The 25573-nt window shown below is 36.0% G+C and overlaps 1 protein-coding gene across 3 annotated transcripts in view; it reads left to right on the plus strand.

The window, feature by feature from the left end:
• Nucleotides 1–10372, plus strand: part of PRDM5 (PR/SET domain 5) — a 94009-nt gene extending 83637 nt beyond the window's left edge. For all 3 annotated transcript variants that reach the window (XM_085323895.1, XM_085323896.1, XM_085323897.1), the window contains 2 exons: nucleotides 3270–3374; nucleotides 9781–10372. In XM_085323895.1, coding sequence (XP_085180021.1) covers nucleotides 3270–3374; nucleotides 9781–9945 — 270 coding nt within the window. In that variant the 3' untranslated portion in view covers nucleotides 9946–10372. The remainder of the gene's footprint in view (nucleotides 1–3269; nucleotides 3375–9780) is intronic.
• The last annotated feature ends 15201 nt before the right edge of the window (nucleotides 10373–25573 follow it).

Here is a 25573-nt window from a genome sequence, read left to right on the forward strand (position 1 = left end):
TCTTCCTGAGTGCTGAGTCCCAGCTGGCTTGGTGGCTCTTAGCTTAGAAGCCAGAAGGTTATAAAACATGATCTACATATTTCTATTTATAACTGATATACTTARAAATATAATATCAATTCACTTCAATTTTAGCTACATTCTGTTTCTTTCGCACTCTCCCTGCTCCCTTCCTCATTTATATCAATAAAAGAAGATATATGTAATCCTTTGGCTTTTCTGTCACCATAGTCGTGGCCTGGCAGAGGCCTTTTGAACAGAGGATGGATTTATAGTACCAGCAGTTGCAGTCTCCTCTAAAGTTAGACATACATGATCTTCCCGATGACCTTCTGTTTTGTTGATATTTAACAGGTTTTCCCCTTTGCTTTGTGTTTTAAATCTGTCCATCTTTCTTGTGATCTCATTAGTGTATCTATTGTCTTTTTATGGTGGCATTAATATTCTTTCAGACTTACTGGTATGGCTTTTTATTTGTATTTTTCTGTACAGGAGCGGTTGCTGTGCCAAGCCAGCATCTTCTTATGTAGCCTCTTCCAAGTAGTTCCTAACTAAATTTGAGAGGAAGGGGGCCAGGGGGATGGAAAGAGGAATGTTTTGTTTGGAAGAAATTGGTCTTTGAGGTTGATGTCCTCTTGTAAACCAACAAAAGCCTGTAGCTCTTGAGAGAAATTAAAGGCCAAGGTTTTTCCTGACAACTCTGATTTTGCTATAATGGACATGAATGTCATGAACAAAGAACAACTTAGTGGAAAGAGAGGAGAAAGACCTGGCGTGAATCCGAAGTGTTTCTGTTGAGGTTAGTGGAATATATAGATGTAAAGAGATCTAAAATTAGATCGAAGACAGCTCTGGATATGTTTTATGCACTACATATGTGAATTCAAATATAAATGCCAAGAGGATGGTTAGATATCCTTTTTGCAGCAGAGAATAACAAATACAAACAATACAAATAACAGCAATCAAATACCAGAATATAACCTCAGGGAAGGTATTCCAGCCCAGGTTTGTGAATTTAGCTTCCCAGAGATTATTATAGCTCTTTCTCTAAAATGGAATTGAGGCATTTGTGAAGTACATTTAACCCTGAAATGAATAAGATAATAGAGTTAACTCTTCTGTTCCTTGTAGAATGAGATAATAAAGAGGATRCAAGTGTACAGCTGGTGCAATTTTTACAATAATGAATGTTTTCATAGGTGTTTAAGTTGTACAGATCACACGCTTTGCACTTTCTGTGGAACAGCCTACTAGAGAGTAAAGATTGTTTTCAGAGAACTCGTAGAAAATGTGGCTTATGTTAACCACAATGCAAAACCAGTTAAGGGTGTGTTGCAGAAAGCCGCTTTTCATATGGTTTGTCCATACATTTTGTTAAAAATTGCAGGTCTGCTCCATGAAGTTTTCAGTCAGTCCAGCAAAAATCTTTTAGACATAATTTTTTTAGTCTAGGTGAACATTTGTTAAAGATCATTATTTGCCAGTAAATTTTTGTTATCCTCTGTATTGAAAGGTCATGGAAATTGCAAAATTAAGGTAATGATTAAAAGCCAGAAAGCAGACAAATACTGAGTAGAGAGAGTCTTGCACAGAAAAGCTCATTATTGGCTTCCCTTTAGAACAGTTTAAATATATACAGCTGGTAACTGTGTGCTCAGCCTGTGTCAGTAAAAAGATTTATCTTGCATCATGCTGAAATGTACTTTATCTCTTGACTTACTCTCATCTAAAATTGAAATCGCTGAAAAATATTTTCCCCTATGTGTGTAGCTTATGACCTTGTTTTGGTGAGCTAGAGTATTCCTACCACTACAAGCTGAGACATTTGTGTCGATGATACTGTCTTTTCTAGGAAACCTCCTGGGAGGGCACTCCGCAATGACTTGCAAAATGCAGAGCCCAGTCTTCACCCCTGCAGAGATCTCTGGACACTACAAAGAGCTGCCCTAAAGATAGAGCTTGGGACTTAGCCCAATGCGGCACTGATTAAGAGTCCGTTGTCTTGCTTATATGGTTTATGCTGGATACCTGGCACGATTCAGCAATATATGGAGCCCTGATTGTCCTCTACGTAGGGACATTCAGTAATCAGAGAATTTCTTTACTTCATGGCTTCAAAATCTAACCTGAGTTTGTTTTTCTGTGTATCCTTGGATCCCACAGTATCTCCCAGAAAATCATAAAGAATAATACCTATTACTTGTTAATTTAGGGAAACAGCAATTTTATTGCCAAATGATTTTTAGTTTCTGTTTTTAATTTAATCTTATAAAAAAATCCTCCTTATTTACTTTGTTGTCTAAAATACACATCTTTTGAACTCAAGCAATATGGAATTAGGGATCACAGAAAAAATGTAGTATGAAAGTGAAAGAAGTGTAATTATTTGACTTTGAAAATATGACAGTACTTCAAATCTTTTTCAAAATCAAGATCAAAATCTTTAGGGAGACAGCGTGCAGTACCATAAGATTAAGTTTTACATTTAGTTAATTTGCTTAAATGTATTTTTCCCTGTTATTTATTGTAACTTTAGCAGAATGAAGGAGGAACTAGACCTTACGTATAACTTTCTATATTAAGGAAGAACTTTAAAAGAAGAAAATCAGCATATAAATGTTTATCCGTACATACCTCTAATTATTTATTTGAGGTCAGTGAGTTTGCAACCCTTATAAAGTCATATGTTACGGTAGCTGCTAACCAATAGTTGTAATAAAAATACAGATGTCTTGGTTGCCATCTGTACTTCTTTTGAGATTCTGCAATGAATGTGTGATTAACGTTCTGTCACCACTTTTCAAAGTAAGGTTTTTCTCTTCTACAAGCTTTTCTTTTTCCCTTCCCCTCCACTTCCTTCCCTAGCTTTTCCCTCTGCTTGGAAATCTGCTTACAAGCCTGAGGTTTTTAGGCATCTAACTTTTCTGTAGGCTTTTATGGAGGATGAAGGAAAGTGCATTGGATTTTTATGGTTTTTGTACCTTTCACATTATGGAAAAACAGGCTCCCAAAGTAGGTGGATTTGAAAGACTGGAACAAATAATTAATTCATAAGTGGGTGTTGAAGTGGAAACTGTCAGGCCACAGCTTTCCCAGCTTTCAGTTAATCATTTGAAACTCATTTTCTGTTGTTTTCATTGACTGTAATCCCTTAGAGAGAATATAAAACTTGCGCCATCCAACATGGAATTCCGCTCCCTTAATGACTTGGGCTCTGTGTTGACTCACTTTCACTCACTTTCACTCACTGTTGTCATTTTGTACAGGAAAAGCCATACCAATGTTCTGAGTGCAACAAGGCTTTCAGTCAAAAGCGAGGTCTAGATGAGCACATGCGAACCCACACCGGAGAGAAGCCGTTTCAGTGTGATGTGAGTTGATCTATCCCTTTTTCTCCTTGACTTCAGTGCAAGATTAAGATGTAACTTTTAGTGAGAATATTGGCCTTGCACCTATGGGCTTTGGCATAAAGTTGTACCTCTTATGGTCTTTGATTGCCTAACTAATGAAAGACCATTCAGGGAATTTTATGTACCATTTTTAGTTGCCAAGGATATTGTACACACTTCTGTTTTATGGTTTTAGATCCCTTAAGAGTTATTTGCACTATTCTTAATACGATTTGGGTTTTGCAATGTAGAAATCCATGGCACTTGGGATCCTTTGTAGTTGTATGACAGGTTAATGGTTGGAGATTAGGCTGTACTGGAAAAGTTACTTAATTCATTACATGGAATCTGAATACTTCTGTTACTATTGAATAACTCAAGTATGAATTCAGAATTCCCAATTTCTGTTTAATTATATTGGATCTGTTCTTTTCAGCATCTGTAAATATGTTTTTTATTGTTCAATGAAGAAATCATTAACGTTAAATATGGTTGCAGTGCTGAAATGTAGCATGTGATACTACAATTCATAGGTCACTGTCAAGTACCTTGCAGTTAGCAAGCCCCATTCTGTATACAGTGTATCTCACAGCATTTAGAGGATATGTTGGAAGGCTAAATATGCAGAAACTATTGGAAAAGAATGTCAGTGAGAATTATCAATCCCCAGAATTTAAGATGCTGCTCAAGGATGTAGGGAAGGGCATCAGTTGTAAGAATTAGTGTAGGTGCTTTGTTTTGTGAGTCTAGCTCTTTGTAAGTTAGTCCTGAGGAGATCACCTACTTTCAGTTATATCCTAGATGGCTCAGTCTGAATAGCTGTAAATTTGTTCACAAGTTTCCAAAATTAGATGCAAAAGTAGAGTAACCATTTGGCATGAAAGTTGCAAGGTTCTGTTAGTTGATTTGACTTCTACAGAGTACTCTGGTGACATTTCATTGCGCATAGAATATATTCATTTCTGGAATAACTTCAGATACAATGGTAGCAGTTTTATTAAAGTACAAGTGAGGAGATTTACAGTATTCTTCTGCAATAATCTCAGTTTAGCTATCGGTAGTACCTGAGGATTTATCTGGTTACAAATCATAGTCAGTAACTTCTTTAGTTTTACGATCGCTATACTGTTTATCAGCTGGCGGCTAGCTTGCAGTTAAGTACAGTCTTTTCCACGCTGTTTAAGTAAGGTCAGTAGTCTGATCTTAGATTTGCTATATGGTTTTGTTGTATTTGATCTTTCTTCTCCTTTTAATTTAAAATAGGAGAGGCATGTAAATTCATTTTCCTACTTGACTACTACTTATTTTTTCTTCGTTAATTGGAACTGTGCAGACAGAACTATATTCTCTCTAAGATTAGGTACCTTCTCTTACTGGAGATTTTTTATACTTTAATGTCCTATTTCACCAAAATGACTCTTGAACAGTGGTCTTTTGCCACCTGCACACTGCAGAGATTACTGCTTTTCAGAGTTCTGACACACAGCAGTTGGCCTTTACTGTTCATTCATAACTACTCATTTGCTCAAGGAACTGTAATGGTCTCCTGTGTAACACATAGTTGGACAGCATAGAAAGTTTTTCTTCAATAATTACTCTTTATCTCAGCTGCATTCCAATCTTGCGGGTGCCAGAGACATAGGAAATGTTATGCAGAGCAGATCATTCCTCCAGAGCTGTCTCACACATTGCATATTAGGAATGATGTTTCAGCTGGAGTTACAAGGAAACCAGTAGTCGACAGTTACGGAATAATCTACTCGTAGGAGAATGAACTATGCTCATGTGGAATATTTGCTTTTTATCATGCTAAAGATAGATGTCTGTGGTCTCATTATTTTATTTTCAGTGACTTGAGTGGTGATTTATGACAGTAAGTTCCACAATTCTTAATTGTGTAAAGAGGTGGTTTCTGAGGAGGGTAGGGTGATGGTGTCAGATTATTGCCGTGGAGTATCAATGACTATCTCTTAGTTCTTGACAAGAAGAATTAGTAGCTATTCCATTCATCATTTTGTTTGACATCTACCATGTATCATGTTAGTCAGCTTCCCTGAGTGAGGTGATTTAATTGTTTGCACACTCTTCCCATGAAGACTTCCCATGTCCATAATTATATTTGTTACTATATTCTGGATTTTTTTCACAGTTCTGTTGTACCTTTTAAGGGGTAGCAGCATTGTATAGGGAGAAGTCTTGGCATATCCTTACTAAAGTAATTGGAAAATTCTTTAAGTCCAATATTCAGAGCTGCTAAGAATTCTTTAAAGGTGAGAAAGAGGTTGTTTTTTCAATGATTAGCATATTTATAGATGTAATCATATATGTAGCCAACCTGAAGAAATAAAACCGTAAGAGGATTGGTTTTTTTTTGTTGTTGTTATTTTCTTCCTGGCATTAGAAGCAATTATAGAAAATACTCAACTCTTTCTTTTAAATAGCATATTACTAATATTTGCTATCAGACTTCTCTCTGGTGTAGTACTTAGCATTTACAAACAGGAGACACTTTCATTGCCAAAGAACTGAAAAAGGAGAAGTTCTGTCTATTAAAAAAAGTAAGTTTTGTAGGCTCAGGAACAGACTGCACTTGACCCTCTAAAAACTGTTAACTACAAAYATTTTTAGAATGAATTTTGTCAATAAATGTATTTTTTATATAATTTAATATAATTTCGTTGCAGAACCAGAAATAAACATATTTTTCATTCCTCTCATCCTATATCTCTTAGGTGTATGTAACAGACATTGTAAGAGAGGATTGCATTAAATACAGAAATAGTCTATGGACTCTATTTGATGAAAATGTTGTAATTTATTTATGTGTCTATTTACATGTCCTTTATTGATCATCAAAAGTATTTTTGGAACTACTTGTAATGACTCAGAACTTTCACGTCTCATCAGTAGTAGTGGAAATTGAATATTCTCACTTTAAGATGGATCTTCCAGTATATATCACCTGCATAGGAATGTGAATTCAATAGAAATGCATCTTTTTTTGTTAGTATATTAGTGTTCTGTTCTTTGAAGACCAGCCTGTTTTTTTTCTGAACTTCAATTCAGAAACAATAGATTATTCTTTGCGGGCAGAAAGGTCAGGTACTGCATATCCTGGTTTATTTCCAATACAGTATGTTCCCTACACAGTGCCTTTAGTTGACCCTACACTTACTTTTAAATGTCAGTTGTCTCCATCCTCCCTACTTGATCAAAACTTTGATCATTTTGGAGAGATTGATTAGAGTTCAAGTGTACATAAGCAAGGATGGTTGTAAATCCATAAAATGTCAGTCTGCCTTGTATAATTGAAATGCAAAACAAACTTCTGAAAAAAGCACATCTATGCATGAGCACAGCATGAGATGTAGCATATATTTAAATACTGATACTATACTTTTCCTGTTCTTTTTGAAGAAGATAGGTAGCAGAATGTTTTAGAGCCTTGAAGAAAAAGCAGGATATATTGTACTAAATCCAGTTGTCATATGAACATTGTAAATGAAAAAATGCTTCTTAAGACTGTTACAAGCCATTTACTTTTAAAATAGAGAAATTGCTTTGGAATTGCACGCCCTGATTCAGAAACACCTGGGAAGCATCTAACTAACCACTTGCCTGACATGGTCTTATTACAAAAAGAATGGAAGTTGGCAAATGTGCTAAGAATTTTTTAAAAGGGATCTAGAAGGAGTGCATAGTATTGAGAGGCAATACATTTGTTTTCTGGTTTGAGTAAGTTGATAGAAAAAATTGTAAAAGTACACTTGGTAAACATGCAAACATTTTGAAATAGAAAGGACTCAGTCTGGCCTATGCAGAGAAAAGTTGTGCTTCATAAACCTGTTAGTGCTCTTTGAAGAAGTCAGTGAAAATGTAGAGAAAAAGATTTTCAGGAAGTTTTTGACAATGTCTTTAACTGAAAACTCTTTAAGAAAATAAACGAGAATATTTTCTTAGGGATTAATAACTGTATAAGATAAGAATCTTGCAATAAAAGATTTAGGGTGGGATTGTGCAGGGATTTTTGCTGGAGCCTGTTCAAAACTAAATGACATGAAAAGGGCAATGAATTGCAAGGTGACAAAGTTTAGTTAGTCAGTATGGTTACCTGAAACTGATGATGAATGATAGTAATAGCACCATGTGATGCTGAATAATAGGAATCATAAAACGTGAGATGGTATTTCTTGCTAAGTGCATATGGAGAAAAACAAATGCAACAAGCTACAAAAAAGTTATTACCAATGAAGAAAGAGATGATGGAACTACTATGAACTTACTGTTTGAAAAAGTCAGCTCTGTATTCAGTTTTGATCAGAAAATACAGAATGTTAGGTTTTATTAAGAAAAGAATCGAGATCGAAGGTAGATCATCCTTGTGTTGCTGCGTAAGACAGTAATGCTTCTGCATTCTGAATACTGTATGCAGGTGGTATTCATCCCATCTTTAAATAATGATATGAAACTTTCAGGATGACAAAGATAATTGAAGATGTGAAATGGCTTCTGCACGAGAACAGTTGTTCATTTACTCTTGTGGTTGAACAAGAGACAAGTATGGAATTATCAGGCATCCCATTCCAAATAAGGGAGAGGGAGTACTTTTTTCATACAGCTTACAGTTAAGCAGGATAATATAGAAGCCAAAAGTATAAATGGATTGGAAAAGAGATCAGACGCATTCATAGGCTATAGTTTCACGAAAACTACTTAAACAAGGCTATCCAATTTTAACTTAGGAAATCTCTAAAATACTGCTTTACCAAAGCTAGGGAGATTTATCAGAAAAAGGTTCAGACTGTGTTTGCCCTGTTTCTTAATGCCCTTTTTGTTCCCCACTGCTTGCTCTGAGTGGCTCTTCGAGTGATTCTTTTTGTTTCACGGACTTAGGTTGTGACGTTTCCATCCTATTCTATTTATAATGTGCATCCTACAGACTCTTTTTTGTTTTCTGTCCTTTGAGTATTTCTATAACCAATTTATCCTTCTCTTTTGCAGTTAAAATACGTGGTCATTGATGTACAATTGGTATTTATTGGAAATCAGCTTAGTGGAAGTTCAGTTTGACATCTTAAATTCTATTTGTGACAGTGTTCGTGTTGGTTATTGCAATTATAAGGTGTATGTAAGACGTACAGAACACACATTTTATACATGTATATATCCATGATGGGCTTCCTGGAAGCATGCTGTATTTGCAAATAGATAATATTTTTAATTGCCGAGATCCGTGAGCAAGCGTGATGCTTGTGATTGGATGACAGTTATGAATTCGCTATGTGTAGGTKTAGGGAAATAGTTGGAGAATTATACTTGCTGTATGGAAATCCTCAGTGTTGCATCGTCTTATAAATTCAAAAGTGTTCTGTTGCAACAGCACGTATAGTGTTCATGTCCAGGGAAGAATAATTTTGGGAACGAAACTTGCCTCTGGTTGTTTCCTGTTTCCTTATGGATATTGCACAATTTTGCCTAAATTGGCTTAAAATATATATACTACAGATCAAGATTATTCAGATAGTCAGCTCTGTTGATCTGTCCTTCTCTTAGAAGGAGTCAAAGAGTCATCACCCAGCATTTTCATTACGAGTTTGATACTAATATGAATTAAAAACTTCATTGTCCTAAATGAACAATTCTGCTGAATTCTGGGTTTTGTCTGTATGGAAGACATTTTTGTCTAATATTAACTTAGAATGCTATGATCTGAAGCCTATTGTTGTTCATTTTTATCTAATTATTTGAGCGCTGCTTATTTCATTTGTCAGATCAAGAGCATCAGATTTATATGCTTACTTTTCATTCAAAATTTCTTGAATGAACCTATTCTTAACTTTTCATTTTGGCTTTGGTACAAGAACTTGTGTAAGAAATGACTGCTCCTCAGAAATGATTCCTCTTCTTTCCCCCGAAGAAATGACTGCTCTTCTCTTCCTGCCTTCCCTCCTGTAACTGAGCAATATGAACTGATTTTTTGGATCTCTTTCTGGAGGTCAGGAAGGAAACGTTCTATTTGAGGTCAAGCTGGCAGAGATTCTATGGTTTTGTCATAATTCTTGCAGCATCTCAGGTAGAGTAATGTATTTTTAAAAGCTGATATAATTGGGGCACCTCAGTGCACTGATGTTTTGAGGAATGAAGCCTTTTTTTTTTCCTCACACTCCCTACCCTGTGCCTGTGGTACCACTGTTAACATAAGACATTGAAAGATACTAGACAGGCTAATAATCCGTAGTACTTTGTGAAGGAGTTATTCTTCCAGAGACTTAACACATTTATTAAGCATTACAAATATGCATGTCTGTGGCCTCAGTGATGTAAAATAATGAGCATTGTATGCAACTGAGGTTTTAAAACCTCTTTTGTCTTGTCTCAACTACCTTAGGTTTGTGATCTGTCCTTCAGCCTGAAGAAGATGCTGATCCGACACAAGCTGACTCACAACCCCAATCGCCCAATGGCAGAATGCCAGCTTTGCCACAAGAAGTTTACAAGAAACGATTACCTCAAAGTGCACATGGAAAACGTGCATGGTGAAACTGACAGCTAATTGCAGCCTGGGCAAGAAAAATATTTCTCATGTTCCAAAGTTCTCTGCTTGTACAGACTACAGATTTCTCACCTGACTAGTGAACATAGTCAGGAGAAACAACTGTAATATGCTCACATATTTTTTTTCCTGCTTTGTTTTGTTTTAATCCTACTAGAGGATAAAAAAGTATTCACTTGAAGTGAAAAACAAATTGAAAATAAAAAGGTGAAGATAACAGAACTTTGGGATGCTTTTATCCTAATTTAAAAGAAGTTTAAATACATTTCACCTCTTCACTTCCAGTCTTAGAAACATAGGTGTTAGTGGCATTACCTGGAAAGTTTGGATGTTTTGCAACTGAACCCTTGGCTGTCTTCAACTCTCTATTTCTGTATGTAAGCTTCAGGACTCCATTAAAAATTCTTTGGTTGGAAACGATGCAGAATTTATTGTCATTATGATTGGCTACTGATCACATCTATGCATATTTATTCAGATCTTAATGCTGCATTTTATTGTAACATAGTTTTGTCTCATTTTATTTACAGCTTTTTGACTTGAATTGGTTCTCAGCATGCCAAAGGGGATGGGTACAGAAGCGGCAGAAATATATCGCCTTTATTATTTCTCTGTGAGCATTGAGAAGGATGTTATTTCTTCCGGTGATGTGAAACAAGCCAAGGTGAAAAATTCAGGCAGTTTAGTTTAGCTACTGTATTTGTACTCATCAATGTGACTAGAAAGGCAAGTGGAATTTTAAGAGTGGCTTATAGAGCAGTTACAGTTGTCTAGTTAACATGTATTTGATTTCCTGGTTCCCAGAGAACTTTCTTCTGCTAAATCAGATGCCCTTGTTTTTTTCATCCTGATCAATTAGCCTTGTTTTCTTATACCTGTTAATGAGCACTGGGAAAATTACTGCTTTACAACTATGTAACAATCAAATTCTTTCAGATATGATATGAAGAGTTAACTTGCTACAGTTCTTAGAAAGAGTTCCCACAGTTTGTATCAAACTAGGTAACTAAGAGATTTTTATCTAAAAGAACACTAAAAGTGTAACTTAAAGGGATGGTTGCATGTGAGGTTCCTGACTTACCTGCTGTTTATATTAAGACTCTGCCATTAGTACAATGTTACATTCATTTTTGAACCATTCAGTGTTTTTTAAAATGAACTCATAACAGCACATCTTGCTTCTGCTAATTTTCGTGGGGAAAAAAAATCAGCTTCTTTCTGCACTGCTACAGGGGCCCACTTGCATTTGAAGTGAACAGCATAATTCTTACTGTTTATCTCTTGGTAGACTTTCTGCTTATATCTGTTTATCACGTGGTAGACTTTCAGTCCTAGAGGAACCAAGGCTAGAAAATGTCGATACATTTGGTATTTAACCTGTACTTCTTCCCCTTCCAGTAGTTTGGATCACATTCTACTGCATGGACCTCTACAGGTTATGTATTCAATTTTGAGACTGAACACTGAGTCCCAATAGTAATTCATTCCAAAACTGTTACTTTTCCAGAAAATAAGCAGTTGATGTTTTATGCTTCTCTCGGAACCCAAAGAAAGCCTACCACTACTGAGGGTAGTTGTAAATACAGGGACTATTTCAGAAAGTCTGAATGAGAGTTTTTCCTCAACCTTTTTCCTTTCTGTTTGCAATCCTGTATGCTTCCTTTCCTTCTCTGGAGAGGTTTTGTTAAAGAGTCTATCAGAATAGTACACTTATAGGGCCAAAGAATTTTAAATGAACGTATTCCTATAACTATACTAATACTAATAACATTAAACTATTCAAGTAGCAGAATCAATGTGTACCATGTACTGAGATATCTCATGGGGTATTTAGGTTTTTAACTACACATCCTTAATTATCTGCGAGGAGAATTAGATTGGTGATTTTTTTTGATGTGTTGGGAACATTACAACTTTTTTTTATTATTATTATCAACAATAAAAGGCAAGAATTTAGTCATGGCAAATTTGAGATTATATTTTCTTCTGCTTTTTTTTTCTTTGTATTTTCCCTTCTTCTCTCTATTTGTATTTTTCCTTCTTCTCTCTAATCAAAACAAACTAAAGAGTAGGGAACAGCAGGAAAAAAAAGCAAAAAAGAAAAAGGTTCAAAGGTGAAAATTTTCTAAGCACGTTTTGAGAGACAATGCTCTTAACAAAAAAAAACAAAAACAACAACCAAAAAAAACACCAAAACCCCAAGCAAAACAAAATCCCTTTTAGGAAAAAAAAAAAAGGTGGGGGGGATGTTATTAATTGTATGTATCTTTGCTAAAAACTTTTATTAAATATTCAGGAATCAAAAGTGTATTTAGGAAGAGTCACTAACTGCTGAAAGTCAGTACATGAATAGGAGAATTTACTTATTTTTAAATGACTACTGGATAAATTATAATATACATACTGAGATTAATCATTCTGTATGTAATCCATAGCAGTACCTTCACTAATTGGAGATGTGATCTTCTAAATCTCTTCAACAGAATGAAGGATAGACAGGATCAACTTGTAGGTTAAAGACATGTATGGAGAACACAGGAAGTCAGTGCAAGAAATAATGTGGAGACTGAAGCCTTGTTCCAAGTGGTGACTCTTATAATCCTGTCCAGAAGGAACTCACCTTGTCAGCTAAAGCAGTTACAGAGCAGTACCTGAGTTAATACAGAACCAGCATCTCTCCTGGCAGCTGCAGGTGTCCTCACTGCAAGAACTGCTGTGTTCTTTCCAAGAGGTGCTTTTATGTCATGCATTGAGAGGTAATGTGATCCAGGTTACTGAATCTGTGGTGAACTGTATAATAGAGTTTATATGCAGTAAAGACTTAGCATTATAAAATATATTTCTATTTGGTCATAGGTTTCTTAAAAAAGAGTTTGAGGAAAACTTTCGTTAACTGCCTCCCACTCAGTGTGATCTTTGGAAGAGGCAGAGAAAATTCCCTTCAGCCAATTTTGAGAAATGGGAGATTGAAACCTGCTGGTATAAAGATAAATGCTGATTTTTGTGTTTATATGTTTGTTTCACTTTACTGTTTAATATGGCAAGTCCCAGAAATCCTCTTTAGTTAAAATATTGACTTTTCCGTAGTAAGTTGTGCCTTGCAGGATGATGTGGAAAGCTAGAGTCAATACTGAGATAACATGTAGACACAATTATTTGAAAAGGCTGGTTTTATTTTCTGTATTGTTGAATTTTGTGGGAATCATAATATTCAATTTGTTCTCTTTATTTTTCCATTGCTGTTAACCCTTCTTGGAGAGAACTCCATCGCTAATATTAGGAACAGCTGCAAAGTTCCTTGTTCCTTACACTTTCTGTTCTGGTCAGATATACAGCTAAAAGCTGTTACAAATCATTAACTTGATAACATTAGCAAGCATAGATTACATTTTAGAATTCTGTTTTATCTATATGATTGTGAAGGACTTAATTTATCCTTCAGTTTACAGTAGCAGCTCCTAAATACAAATAAGAAAAAGGAGAAAATAGGGTAAGTTAATATGTGAACTGGGCATTTTATTTTGTTGTATTTGAATATATGGACTTAGTTTAGTCAAAATATTTGTATGTTCTGTGAGTAAATCTGTGATGTTGTTATAAGAATATACGTTTCTGGTCTGTAATTTAAATTGCAACCTTTATGCTCTACTTTTGTGTTTATCTGCACCTATGCCACTATTCTTCAAAGACCTCTAACTATAATTTATGTTAACTTACAAAGATCTGTTCAGAGTGCATAAAACTAACTTTCTGTAGAGTTGATGTCGTAATTTGAAATCATACAAATTATTCTCAGGGTCACTGACCTGTTGCTGTCTTCTGTTTCATGCATCATGGCACCTTATAAAGAAAGTCACTGTGCTGGTGTACATGTGCCAGTGGAGGATTTCAGCCCTTTGTAGTTGAAATCCTGTAGTCCAGCCTGAGGTTCAAATACTACTTGTGACAGAAGCTATGGCTTCTGTGCAAGTGTAATCTGAGATGTATTGGTCTATTGTGTCTGGTTTAAATATCATTCACAAATGGACCTTCAGCTGTCAGTTGTGTTGGCAGCCACTCACAGGAATTATAGTTTGAAAGACAGCGTTATCAGTCCCTCTAAAGCATTACTTTTAAGGAAGAATGAGTACAGTGTACTGCTGTCATTATATAATCAGGTGATACTAAAACATTTTAAATAAATTTATATAAATATTCCTTGCACAAAAGTACATGAATTCTCCTCACAGTGAGATTTACACTCTGTCTATTTTTAATGTAATTCTCTGTGCTAAAAATAAGGACTAGATAGCCAAATAACTTCTGAGGAAACAAGCGTGCAGAATCTTCATTCACATATATTTATACCTTGGGTGGAGGGGAGGGTGGTGGTAACCCGAACAGGCAGAAAGGCTCCAAAATAGCTCCCTAACCTAGGCAATACAAATACTGTCTTCTGATGGCCAAAAGTAATTAGTAGTGCTGTTGATAGGTGTGATTTTCTATACTGCTATAGATTTTACTATAGATTTTTGGCTATGTAATGTGGATAATAGTTTCCCAGGAAGCCAGTGTCAAGTTCAGAATATGATAGTTGTTATAGCTGTAGAGCTATATTCATTGAACACATTTGAATTTTACCAACCTGCTTTTTTATCTCTTGTATATACTATGGCACATCAAGAAGATATAGGAATTTAAGGATGCACAGTAACAGCTTAGAACTTGTCACTGATAAGCAATCTCTTCAACTTGGAAAATCATTCATTTGACATTTCAACCTGGGACAGTCTTAATTTGTTAAATAGCTATTGTCCATTTTTTAATCTATTTTATTTCCCATTCCCTTGTAAGCTGCTAGTGAATCTGTAATATCCTGAAAATATGGACAAATTGTATACTAGCAAATTCAATGTTTACAGAGCATTTGGTGATATGCTAAGTGTCACTTTCACCATACCCTATTTGTTATGTTGAAGTAACATTCATTTTTGAGTTGCTAACCTCAGCTATGTCTCAAGTTACAACAGAAGTGTGATTAGAGGCTGTGCATGACATGTACACTGTCATCACCCTCCAGTGATGAAAGAAACCAGGAGGAAACAATCACCCATGTCAAACACAGGTGGAAGAGAGAAGGAAAGAGATTTGATGATTCATTTCTCTCCATAGATTCCAGCTGAAGTAGGCAAGAAAACATTATTGGATCTCCATCATTGCATATGTCTTCAGCTTGATCACCTCAGAAAAATCTAGCTAGCAGGATAGAGAAAAAAAAAAACAAAACAATGTAGTCTTTCATTTATTGGTAGAAATGTATTTACTGATATGTTTTGATGCTGAGTGTGTATCCCCTTCTAGAAAGTACTGGCAAGTGCTTTGTAGCTTAAAGACAATTAATCTTTGATATGAGTGTGCAATTGAAGTATACAAGGGGCTTGTTATCAAAAAGTACAGTCTTTTAAAGAGGAGCTTTCACTAATTTTCTTGAAGTTCTGATTAACACAGTCATTCTGCGTTATCTTGCAATGATCAGTTGTAACCAATGTCAACTGAATGTTGAGACAGTTCTCACTGCTTTAGATCTTTCTGTGTCCTCAATGGAATAGGATTTTAAGAACTGAGTTATGTTGTGTAAGTTAGTAATGTATGTGAAATGTCTGGTACATACAAAGTGAAACTGTTTACTTTGGATAAATGATCTAGATACCTATCACTTTTTTGCTGTGTACAACAGAAATTTGAGATGAGATGTTTTTGAAGGAAAAAAAATGCCAACATCCTGGGATTAGTCCATTAGATCATGAGGTCCTTCCAACAAATAGCCCATAGAAAAACTGCTGTTTGACATTAGTGCTCTGTTCAAGTAATAGAAAAGTAGTAGAATTATTGCTTAGGTTTTTGAAAGTGTGATCACACAAGTTAACTTCCTCAGCAGCTGCACTTCAAAACACATTTGATCATGTGTTCATACCCTTTGACTGTAAACTCCGTGAAGTAATGGAACTGTTTTTCAGTGTGTTTGTACAGCAGTTAGCATCAGGTGGATTCAGCAAGTAGTAAACTGTGAATAATTGTGTTTCACATTTTTCTGCTGCCATTCATTGCATTTTGAAGCATCTGTGTTGTTGGCTGAATAATAATTGAAAAGAGGTTGTTTTCATTTGTGTTTTTCTTTGAGAAGGGCATTTAGCAAAAAGGGATCATTAGTAAAAGGGTTTTTTTGTTGCTTTTCTGTAAGAGGACTTTAGGCCCTTAAATCCACAAGTTTATTTCCAGTTTAACAGTTTACACGAAACTAGGAGGAAGTACTACAACAGGTAATGTTGCTGCTGAATTAGAGACCATCACTGCAGCATTACCAGGTTAACTCTTTGGTGCTAATTTTATAGTCATTTTCTATCCGAGTCATGCCTCACACTTCAAAATATTCTTTAACGAATTTTATCTGCCAAATTCAAGGTTGGTCATAAATCAACTTGCAAAAGCACTGAAGTTATTTGGAAAAATCTCATCTTTTTCCTAGACGTTTTAAAACTTGAAAGTTCATTTGTCTCCTCTTTTTTTGTGTGTGTGTGTGTGTGTTTGTGGAATATAATCACTTTTTAACAGAAGTCATTTATACTGTGATAAAAATCAGTCTATTTTTATCAGTATATCTTTAGCTTTTAGGATTAGCTCATGATTTGTTTTCTTTATACTAAGAATATAAGATGGTATTTTCCTATTCAAATATGCACTTATTCATACAAATTAGTTCCTCAAATAAGCAAAAATACAGCTCTTATAGCCAGTAAAGCAATGAGTTTTCAGTTTAAAAAAAAAAAAAAAAAAAGTGTAAGGCAAGATTTTTCCAGAAACAGAAAGCAGAGTTGGATTGTGCAGTCCTTTGTCATGACTGTAAATTGTTACTCCTGAGCATAGTACTAATCATTGTAGTAAGTTACATAGTAAGACGAATAAATGCATTAAATCTAAGAAAACTTGAACATGTATATGTTTCCTAGCTTGCTTTTCGTAATTGTTGGTAACTTCTTTTGTGAATAGAACAGCCTAGTCAGTAGTGAACTTTGTAATTGCATGTTTCCTATGGTTAACTGTACTGTTTCCTAAATTAGAGTCCAGCCGGGACTGGTCAGGATATAGGCTACATGTCCACAAGGATGTGGTTCATTTTAGCCATAGTTCATCTCTCTATCAATAAAGAATAAATATTTAGATGTATTACTTTAGAAGATCTTTTCAGAAAGATAAAAACAACTTATGAAGACTTTACTCTGAAAGAATTTAGAGTTACATATTTGCTCTGCACTCAAAATGATTGTGGCATTAACCTTTGCTTTTTCTAAAAGCAGATCTTGGCTATTTTTGCTATCTCTTTTTCCACTCAGTATCCCTCGTTATATATTTTGAGACAACCCAGACATAAAGAACAACATTTTATAAAAACCAAGCAAAATAGATCACTGATGAGTCCTTTGGTCTATGTTTCATTTCAGACTTACCTTACGTGAATCCACAGCTGCTGCAGATTTTGGCAGTATGTTCACAGACACACTATATGAGAAAAATAGAAATGTTCTGTTGTTCTTATGTCATACTACATTAATTTAACTTCAGGAAGTTGATTTATAATGATGTAGGAAAAGAAGGGAATATAGTCAGTATGTATTCAAGTGTGTAGTTAGAGAATTTGCTGGTTAGAACAGATGCAAGAAATATATGTAAGTTTAAATTTATGTATATATGCATACACATAAACAGATCAAATTTGCACACAGTAGGAACAGGATGTTATATTTATTATCTAAGTTTTACATGTTGACAAAAGAAATCAAATTAGGTCTACCTTTATATATCTCCAAGGATGAAAAACCTTATCTGCATATTAGCCTAGGAGCTTTCTGTCTTTGCCTTGTGTTCATGAGGAAAAGCTGACAGACATAAGAAGGACGTTTCATTGATAAGCTTCATTGAACAACCTGTTAATAAAGTACAGGATATAAATTCCAAATCTAGAAACTGACAGAAGCATTCCTATGTATGGGTAGACTTCTCCAATAAAAAGAGAAACCTTTATCCTTAAAAGTGCTTAACTGCCTAGTTCACATTGATTTTTCTAATGTTCCAGTGTGTCAGAATTTTAAGTGCTTTTCAGGACTATGTGCTTGAATAGTAGCAAAAATTTAGAGGCACTAGGGACTTTTCCATGTAAACATGATGCAGAGGGAATGTATGAAGTATGTGGCAACTGAGCCTTTATTTGCTTGCAGGCATTTTGAGACCTGGCTAGTTGCATGCTTAATTCATATTGGCCTTGTGGCCTGGATTTCCAAAAAGCTAGGTTTGAGTCCTTGCTATAATGAAAAAGAATGAGGACTGAAAACAGTATTTTTGTCTTCCAGATAATGGTTACTTTATCAGAGAGTTTGTAGTGAGCAGGTTTCTCTCTGGTATAATTTTGACTTTACTTGGGTACCATACAGAGTAGGATTTAGAGGAGAGTGAATAATGGAGTAGGTGCTTACCTGCTTCAAAAAGAAGGGCCTAATTTTTCTTCTGACTTTATACTAATTGCATGAAGCAATTTCCCTGCTGTGCTTTCTTATCTAATTCTTTCCATGTGTTTCACAAGATGAGTCTTGGCATAATAATTTGGGACTGCAGGTTCTGTTGGTTGAAGGAACATCTAAGAGTTAGGTGTGTCAGTCACTGAGTCTATTTATGGCTGTAGTCCAGAATACTTGAATATCCTTTGAAGATTAGTTTTAGGCTTCTAAGTCACTTATGACAGTTTTGCACAATTTGTTTAAGTCAATCAGCAAACAGCCTCAGATACTTTATGTGAGAAACAAAACTTTTCCATTGTAACTTTATTTGAGTGGGGCTAACTGTTGCACAAACTGGTCATATCACTGCCAAGAAGAAGATGCAGGCTTCCTCTGCATGCTTTTAAAGTCATTATATTATTGGCAGTGATTAATGACTTTCCAGCTGAAATCAGTGCACAAATATGAATGAAATTGTGGTCATTTTGATTATCTGTGGGACCAGAGCAGGCCAATTTCAGAATAAATGAAGAATTGTCTGAAGCTGATTAATAGGATTCATTTTTTCACCATATGGCAAGGTTACATGTTTAAGTAAATGGAATCAGGAATATAAATGCAGTTATGAACAGTTTGCCCTAATAAATGATCAAATTCTCCTTTAAAAAATACCACATATTTTAGAACACTATAGTCTTGAGCAACATATGGTCTAACTTCTTTTTATCTTGTGTGTGTCTGTATCACTTTTCTATATTCACCGATTCACCTATGCTCCTGCCCTCTTGTGGATTTTAAATGTATTAAGCTCTATATAAATTATATTATCTAGGCTTTGTGACTACAGGTCTTTGTAATGATCTTGTGACTAATTTACATTATCTAGAAAAAAATAGACTTACATTTTCTAGGATTCTACTGTATTTCTTCTCAGTACAGTGTCTGACTTAGAAGATCATTCTGCTTACCTTTGTCTGGGGAAGTTATTTGATTCTGTTTTTAAAGGATATTTGTCAAACTGACATGAATGCCAGATCCTTTACAGATTGTTCTCATTTCTCATCCTCTTACTCTCACAAGATAGCTCTTCTAAATTTGACTGTCTCAGGAAACTGTGAAGTAAAAAATAAGGATGAGACACATGAAATAGCACTGAGTTATCCAAAGCTTTGCAAACTTTTTAAGGTCATAAAGTGAAGAGATCAGTGTCTTCTACAGCATACCATTTTGCTAATACTACTTACTTTTATTTAAATATTGCTGTATTTGCAGAAGAGGTAAAGCTTCAAGCTGGAGGCCAGGGATCACTACCGGTACTGAATACGTCCAAGATGATTAGTGTACGTAAAGCTGCAAGGTAGAATACACTCACTAGTGAGAAAACTCTGGAATACAGGCCCAGCTATTCAAAAAAGTAGTCATTTAATTTGTGATTTTCTGTCATTCAAGTTTCATTGTGTTTCTGGTTTTATAAGCCAGTATTAGATCCTGTAGCTTTGAGTTTTGCTACAAAACTAAGAGAAAGATTTGTGATACGTTCATAGTGTATGGCCTGGAAGAGAAAAACTCAGCTAATGTAAAATGGCCTATTAGGTAGTGTAGTTGTGGCAATCTAATGGTCGACGCAAGGCAATTTACGTTGCCTCCTGGCTTATATGTTGAAATACAGTCTAAGGACAAGAAAGGAGAAATAAAAAGCATGAGGTCAAAATCAGGAATTTAAAAAAGTGTAAAAGTGCATTCTCAGGTAGAAATTTGAAATAGATTTCCCAGCTTCCTAGAAGGAAGTGATCTAGAAGCAGAGAGCATTCCAAAGGGCTTTATAAGGAAATAGAGGTGATTAAAAANCTAGTCCTGCTTTCTTCCTTTTCAGTTTTCTACCACTGCTACTGTCAGTAGCTCAACTAGCACAGCAGCTGGATATACTAGAAAGCTGTTACTGGCAGTATCTTGCATCAGTTGTCTTACTCTGTGTGAATCCTGTTCCTTTTTGGATGCATGGAGAACTGATCTTCTGGACAATTTAAATGTATTTCTGGGACCAGTAATGAAAATTTGGGTGAAAAATCACAAGGTAGATGTCTCTGAGACATTCCTGTAGTGAGACCAAGTGATGCAGGGTTTGGTTGGTCTGTATTTTGCATTTAAGTAGCTGCATTTGCCACTTGTGATGCCCAGGCTCACCCTGTCCAGGGTGCTGATGAGAGAAATCAGAGAAACTCATCCCCACAAAACAGGGGCCCTCATTTGGGGACCTCTAAGCCTCAGACAAAGAACATACCTGTCTGAGTAAGGCTTTGTTCTACTGTGCACAATAGCATGGATGAGTAATTATGGGCGCCTGCATTACCGTCTTACTGATAGTGTTGCCATCATTACAACCTCTATGTGGAGACTGTATATATAGGCATCACAAGAGCATGGCTATGTGGCTTTGGGCCTGAAAAGTATTCAATATCTCAGCCTTCTTGCTCTGTTTTTGCATGAGGTTGCAGAGTAATTTCTCTATTTTTGAGAAATTAGCAAAAAATATTCAAAGACTGAAAATCTGTTTCTCTCTGGTAACCAAGCTGTTATGAAGTGATGCTGTTGCCTGATGTAGAGCTAGTTCTTAATCTGCATAATTTCTTGGGTCAAAACCTGGCGATGGTGTTTTTTCTTTCCTACTTTTTTATTATTATGGTGACTGTGATCTTTCTCATGCCTCGAAATGATGGCAAAGACTTCAGAGGTCACTGTGGTGGTGGTGGAGATAATACCTTGCTTTTTGTAATGAGTTACTACTGGTAACAGTAACAGCAGATCAGAAACTCAGAGAGAGAGAGAGAGAGGCATTGGAGTAACCTTATGCTGGTTTTTATTTTTGGCAGAGATCACATAGCCCACAACATCTGGACCTGAGAAAATACTGTTATCCTGTTGTGACATGTTTGGAAATATAAGCAAAATTTTTTATTTGTGTTTGAAATTACAGACCACTTAGGTCTCCTGAAATTATAAACTCAGTTGTAACTGATGAGCTGATCATCTTGCCTATGTTTCTGTTTTTAATCCATTTAGCACCAGAATTCAGAGGTGAAGAAACTTAGAGATGTTCAGAGGAGGTTGTTCTGTTTACATATGTGTACCATTTTGTATAAAAGCACTTGGAAGTAGTGGGGAGAACTTAATACTAAAATTTCTGAATCAAAGCTCACAGAAAATTACAGCTTTCACAAGATTTATGAAAAGGCCCAGTGGCTGTCAAGGCTAGAATAAAAGTAACATATACTTAACTTTTTTTTTTTTTTAGCACATTCATACCTACATATGAAAACGACCACGTGAGTGTTGGTCAGTGTTTTAACAATTAATTTTATTTTTATTTTTTAACTTGCTACCTAGCTTGTATGTGTGTGTTTTCACCAAGATTCCAGGAAAGCATTTAATTGCGTATCTGACATCCATGAGAACTCATAGGACTCAGATGCCTTTAAAAAATAAGGAAGAGGTATAAACACAGTCCTAAACAGGAAAATAAGGATGTGAGAAACTGAAACTTACGGCTGTTTTTGACATACAGTTTACTCTGTAAATGCCTTGGGTTTTTTTGTAAAGTGCTACTTATTCTGAATTGTGATTAAAAAATTTTCCATATATTTTACTACCAACAACAAAGTCCCTTATTCTGCAATCGTGACATTCTCATTTTGCTGAAGAAAGGTTAAAGTCTATTGCTCTTTTCTTGCACCTCAACTTGCAGTCCTACTAAATCTTTCAGTCACCTCTCTTTACATCTTTATTTTCATCACATTTAGGTAATCTGTGGGGTTTTAAGTTGTTTTAGCTTGAGTCCATTGTGAGACATTAATATAGGTTTGACAGGGTACATGAAGTGGAACATTTTGGTCTATAACACCAATGAAAACAGATGGGCGAGCAGAGCTGTGTGTGATGTAAGGCATGCAGAAATGCGGATCTCACCAATTAATCATAGCGTACTGGTGACAAATAAGTGACAGTAATTGATGCAGCCCTTTGAGAGGCAATCTGGAACTATTACAACCTGAGAAATTCGTTCACTTCTTTTTCTTTGCTAAGTTAGTTGTGAATAGCAGCCCTATTTAATTGCTGCCCAGTGTTGCTTTGTAAGGTAAGACTGTCGGTGACAAAGCAGAAAGTAAGAGAGTCTAGCAGTATCTCTCTGACTAATTCTTGCCTCTGTTCTAATTCTGCAAACCATTGGTGTTTCCTATTCAGTATATTGGCCACCAAAGGACTGTTGCACAGGCATAGGACGTGCATTTGAATATCTAAATGTATTCCATTAGGGTTTTGTGCTTGTTAGATTTGCACAGGTATTTAGATAAACAATCTTGCCAGTCTAAGAGTCAAAATATGTTAATTATTTATATTCATCTTATGCTCTTAGGCTATAGTATCAGGATTTTCAAGAAGCCCAGCAGATTCTAGCAGTAAAATGTATGCACTCTGACTAGATCTAACTATTACACTCTGTGCTTTCTTTTAGGTGAACTTGTCTGACTCAAAGAGTGAAGCCAGAAGGTCTGATGGCTGTAAGAAAATATCTAGCTGTTTTAATAGGCAGTAAGCCAGACCAGTGCAACATATATTCAAACCACTGTCTGCTGCTCAGATCCCGTTTGCAGAGCATTCCTTTTTTGTCAGCAGGGAGAGAAATCAAGACTTATCCCAGGTTATTAGAACAAAGAGATATTTCTGCAGAATTTTCTCTCTGGTAGGCAGTGGCTGCTTCTGTCACATTGAACATAATTTCCTTCCAGAGCAACAATAGCCAGCCTTGGTTATTACTGGAGTAAGGCCAGGGTGTTTCACTTCAATGCAATAATATTTTTACAGTAAAAGAGCTGCTGAATAAGACCTGCTAGGACTATCATATTTGTGGGCAGGGCCACCTTCTGCCCCACTCATAATTTTGACCTGCAACCATTTCCTTGTAATTATTAGGCAGGGGAAAAAGAATATTCCAGTCCTCGTTACTCCCAAATATGCTTTCTGAAGGTTTCATTTTTTGCTTTCTCATGCTGTCTTCTGCTGTAGCAGAACAGGTGTGCCCAACTGTGAGAAAAGGAGGAGGTAGCCAGACAGGGGTGACATAGATAGCCATGTGGGAAGACACGTGAGTAGGAAGAAAGAGTGCTGAGGACTTCTGCTTCATTGCTGTCATTGTTTCATTATACAGAAATGCAGCTAGCCAAGCGGGCAGGACAGGATGAAGCAACTGACACAGTGACACACCATCGTGGACTGTAGGAAAGAAGAATAATGGTATCTTGACAGCAATTTTCATGTAACATTCTGCTGGCACTTTAGGAAGAGTGAATCATTTATTTTATGGATGTGGGAGTTGAAGCACAAGGCAGGTAATTGCCCTATTTTCTGATAATCCCAATACTTCCATCTTCCATTGATTAGAACAGGCTCTGCAGATACTTATGACCACCATGAATCAAGCTCATTATATCTGATTTGCTCAACATCTTTGGTGATTCAGAACAGAACAGAATGGAGATTTAGGTATAGATTTAAGGAGGAGAACAGAGGAAAATGCTAATGGGTCTTGTGTTTCCTCACACTAAGCTTCCTTGCAGTGGCCATGGCAATTTGCATCTTCCTAGCTCAGCACTGCAATTCCTCTTTGGCCCCAGGTGACTGATATGAGAAGCCACAGAGAACTCAAAATGCTGCACAGAGCTGGGCAGTGTGGATGTGCTCACCCACGCATGAAGTAACCTAGGAGGAGCAGTATCACGAAGATTGTCAGAGGGACAGATACTATCTCTAGTCTAATTCTCTATAGCCATCCACCGCATTAGCATATAATGCACATTTCACACAGATATAAATTACTGTGCACTACAAGGCTGCCTATACTAACGAGATCATTTGCATCTCGGTCACTAGGTGTGTGGTCAGGCCTCAGAGCTACTGAAATACAGCACAGCAGTGCTTCTGGACATTTAACAAGTTGACAACATCAGTGGATCTACAGGTTTAACCTCTCCCATGAGTTCTTTCCAGGTGATGTACTCGCTTCCTTTTGTGGAACATGGACTTCTACTGTAATAGATGTCTATTCCCTAAACTACTTCATGATTTTGTGCTGACACTACCACCAATGCATAAGCACTACCATCTGTGTCCAGTCTAGGGGGGTTTTAATGCATGGTAAGGCCAAAAAAGAAGCAGTCACTTGGGCCTTTTTCAACCTTGAAAATCATCATTCTGCTGAGCTGTGGCCTTACAATATTGGCAAACCCACAAATAAACGTTCTGTAGTTAGAGCAGAGACATTCAGAACTCTGCACGTCTGGGAGTGCTGAGATAGCTTGTTCTATACTGTTTTGAGGAATTCTGGTCAGTGGTAATTTCCATCTCACTGATGGTGCGCAAAAGGTAGATGATCTCTTGGAAACACTCCATACTTCTCTGGATTTAGCTTCACTTTGGCAGAGAGCATTGTAAGAATATCAGGTTTTTTTAAGCCCTTTTAGCATGTGTCATATCATTTAAGCAGGAAACTGAATGAAGCATGCTTTATTGTTACATGCAACTCATCCTTCAGTCTTTTCTTCTGGAAAGAGTCCAAGTGGTGCTTTACTTCCTTTTGTGAAATTTCCAGCTCCTGATTTAGCTCCTGGGTTTGTTTTGTTTTGTTTTTAATCCTTTTTTTTTTTTTTCTCTCCAGAGTTTCTAAGTGCTACAGGCACTGGTGACTGAGCAGCAGATTTTTTGCTTCAATTTGATCATATTTGTTTTCTGTAACAAATATGATCAGTTTTCTTTAGAACCTGGATTTTTTCCTCAGATCTGTGTTGTTGCTCTGATGCTGCAAGATTGTTTCTCAGTGTTATTCCTCTCTAGCAAAAGTCGTTGGACAAAATGTAGGACTTTGGAGGTAATTTCCACTAAGAGAGGAAATTGACAGCAATATAAAGAAAATCTTCAGTGAAATCTTGCTTAATTACAAGAAATGTGCAAAACCATGTTTTTCTGAATACAGAATAATTCAAAAAACTTGAAAAACATGTCTTTGAATGCAGTTTTGAGAATTCTTCAGCACTAACCAGTATAAAAAA

Source organism: Rhea americana, unplaced genomic scaffold, assembly GCF_003343005.1.
Source record: "Rhea americana isolate MKP2758 unplaced genomic scaffold, rheAme1 scaffold_89, whole genome shotgun sequence".
NCBI classification, from domain to species: Eukaryota; Metazoa; Chordata; class Aves; order Rheiformes; family Rheidae; genus Rhea; species Rhea americana.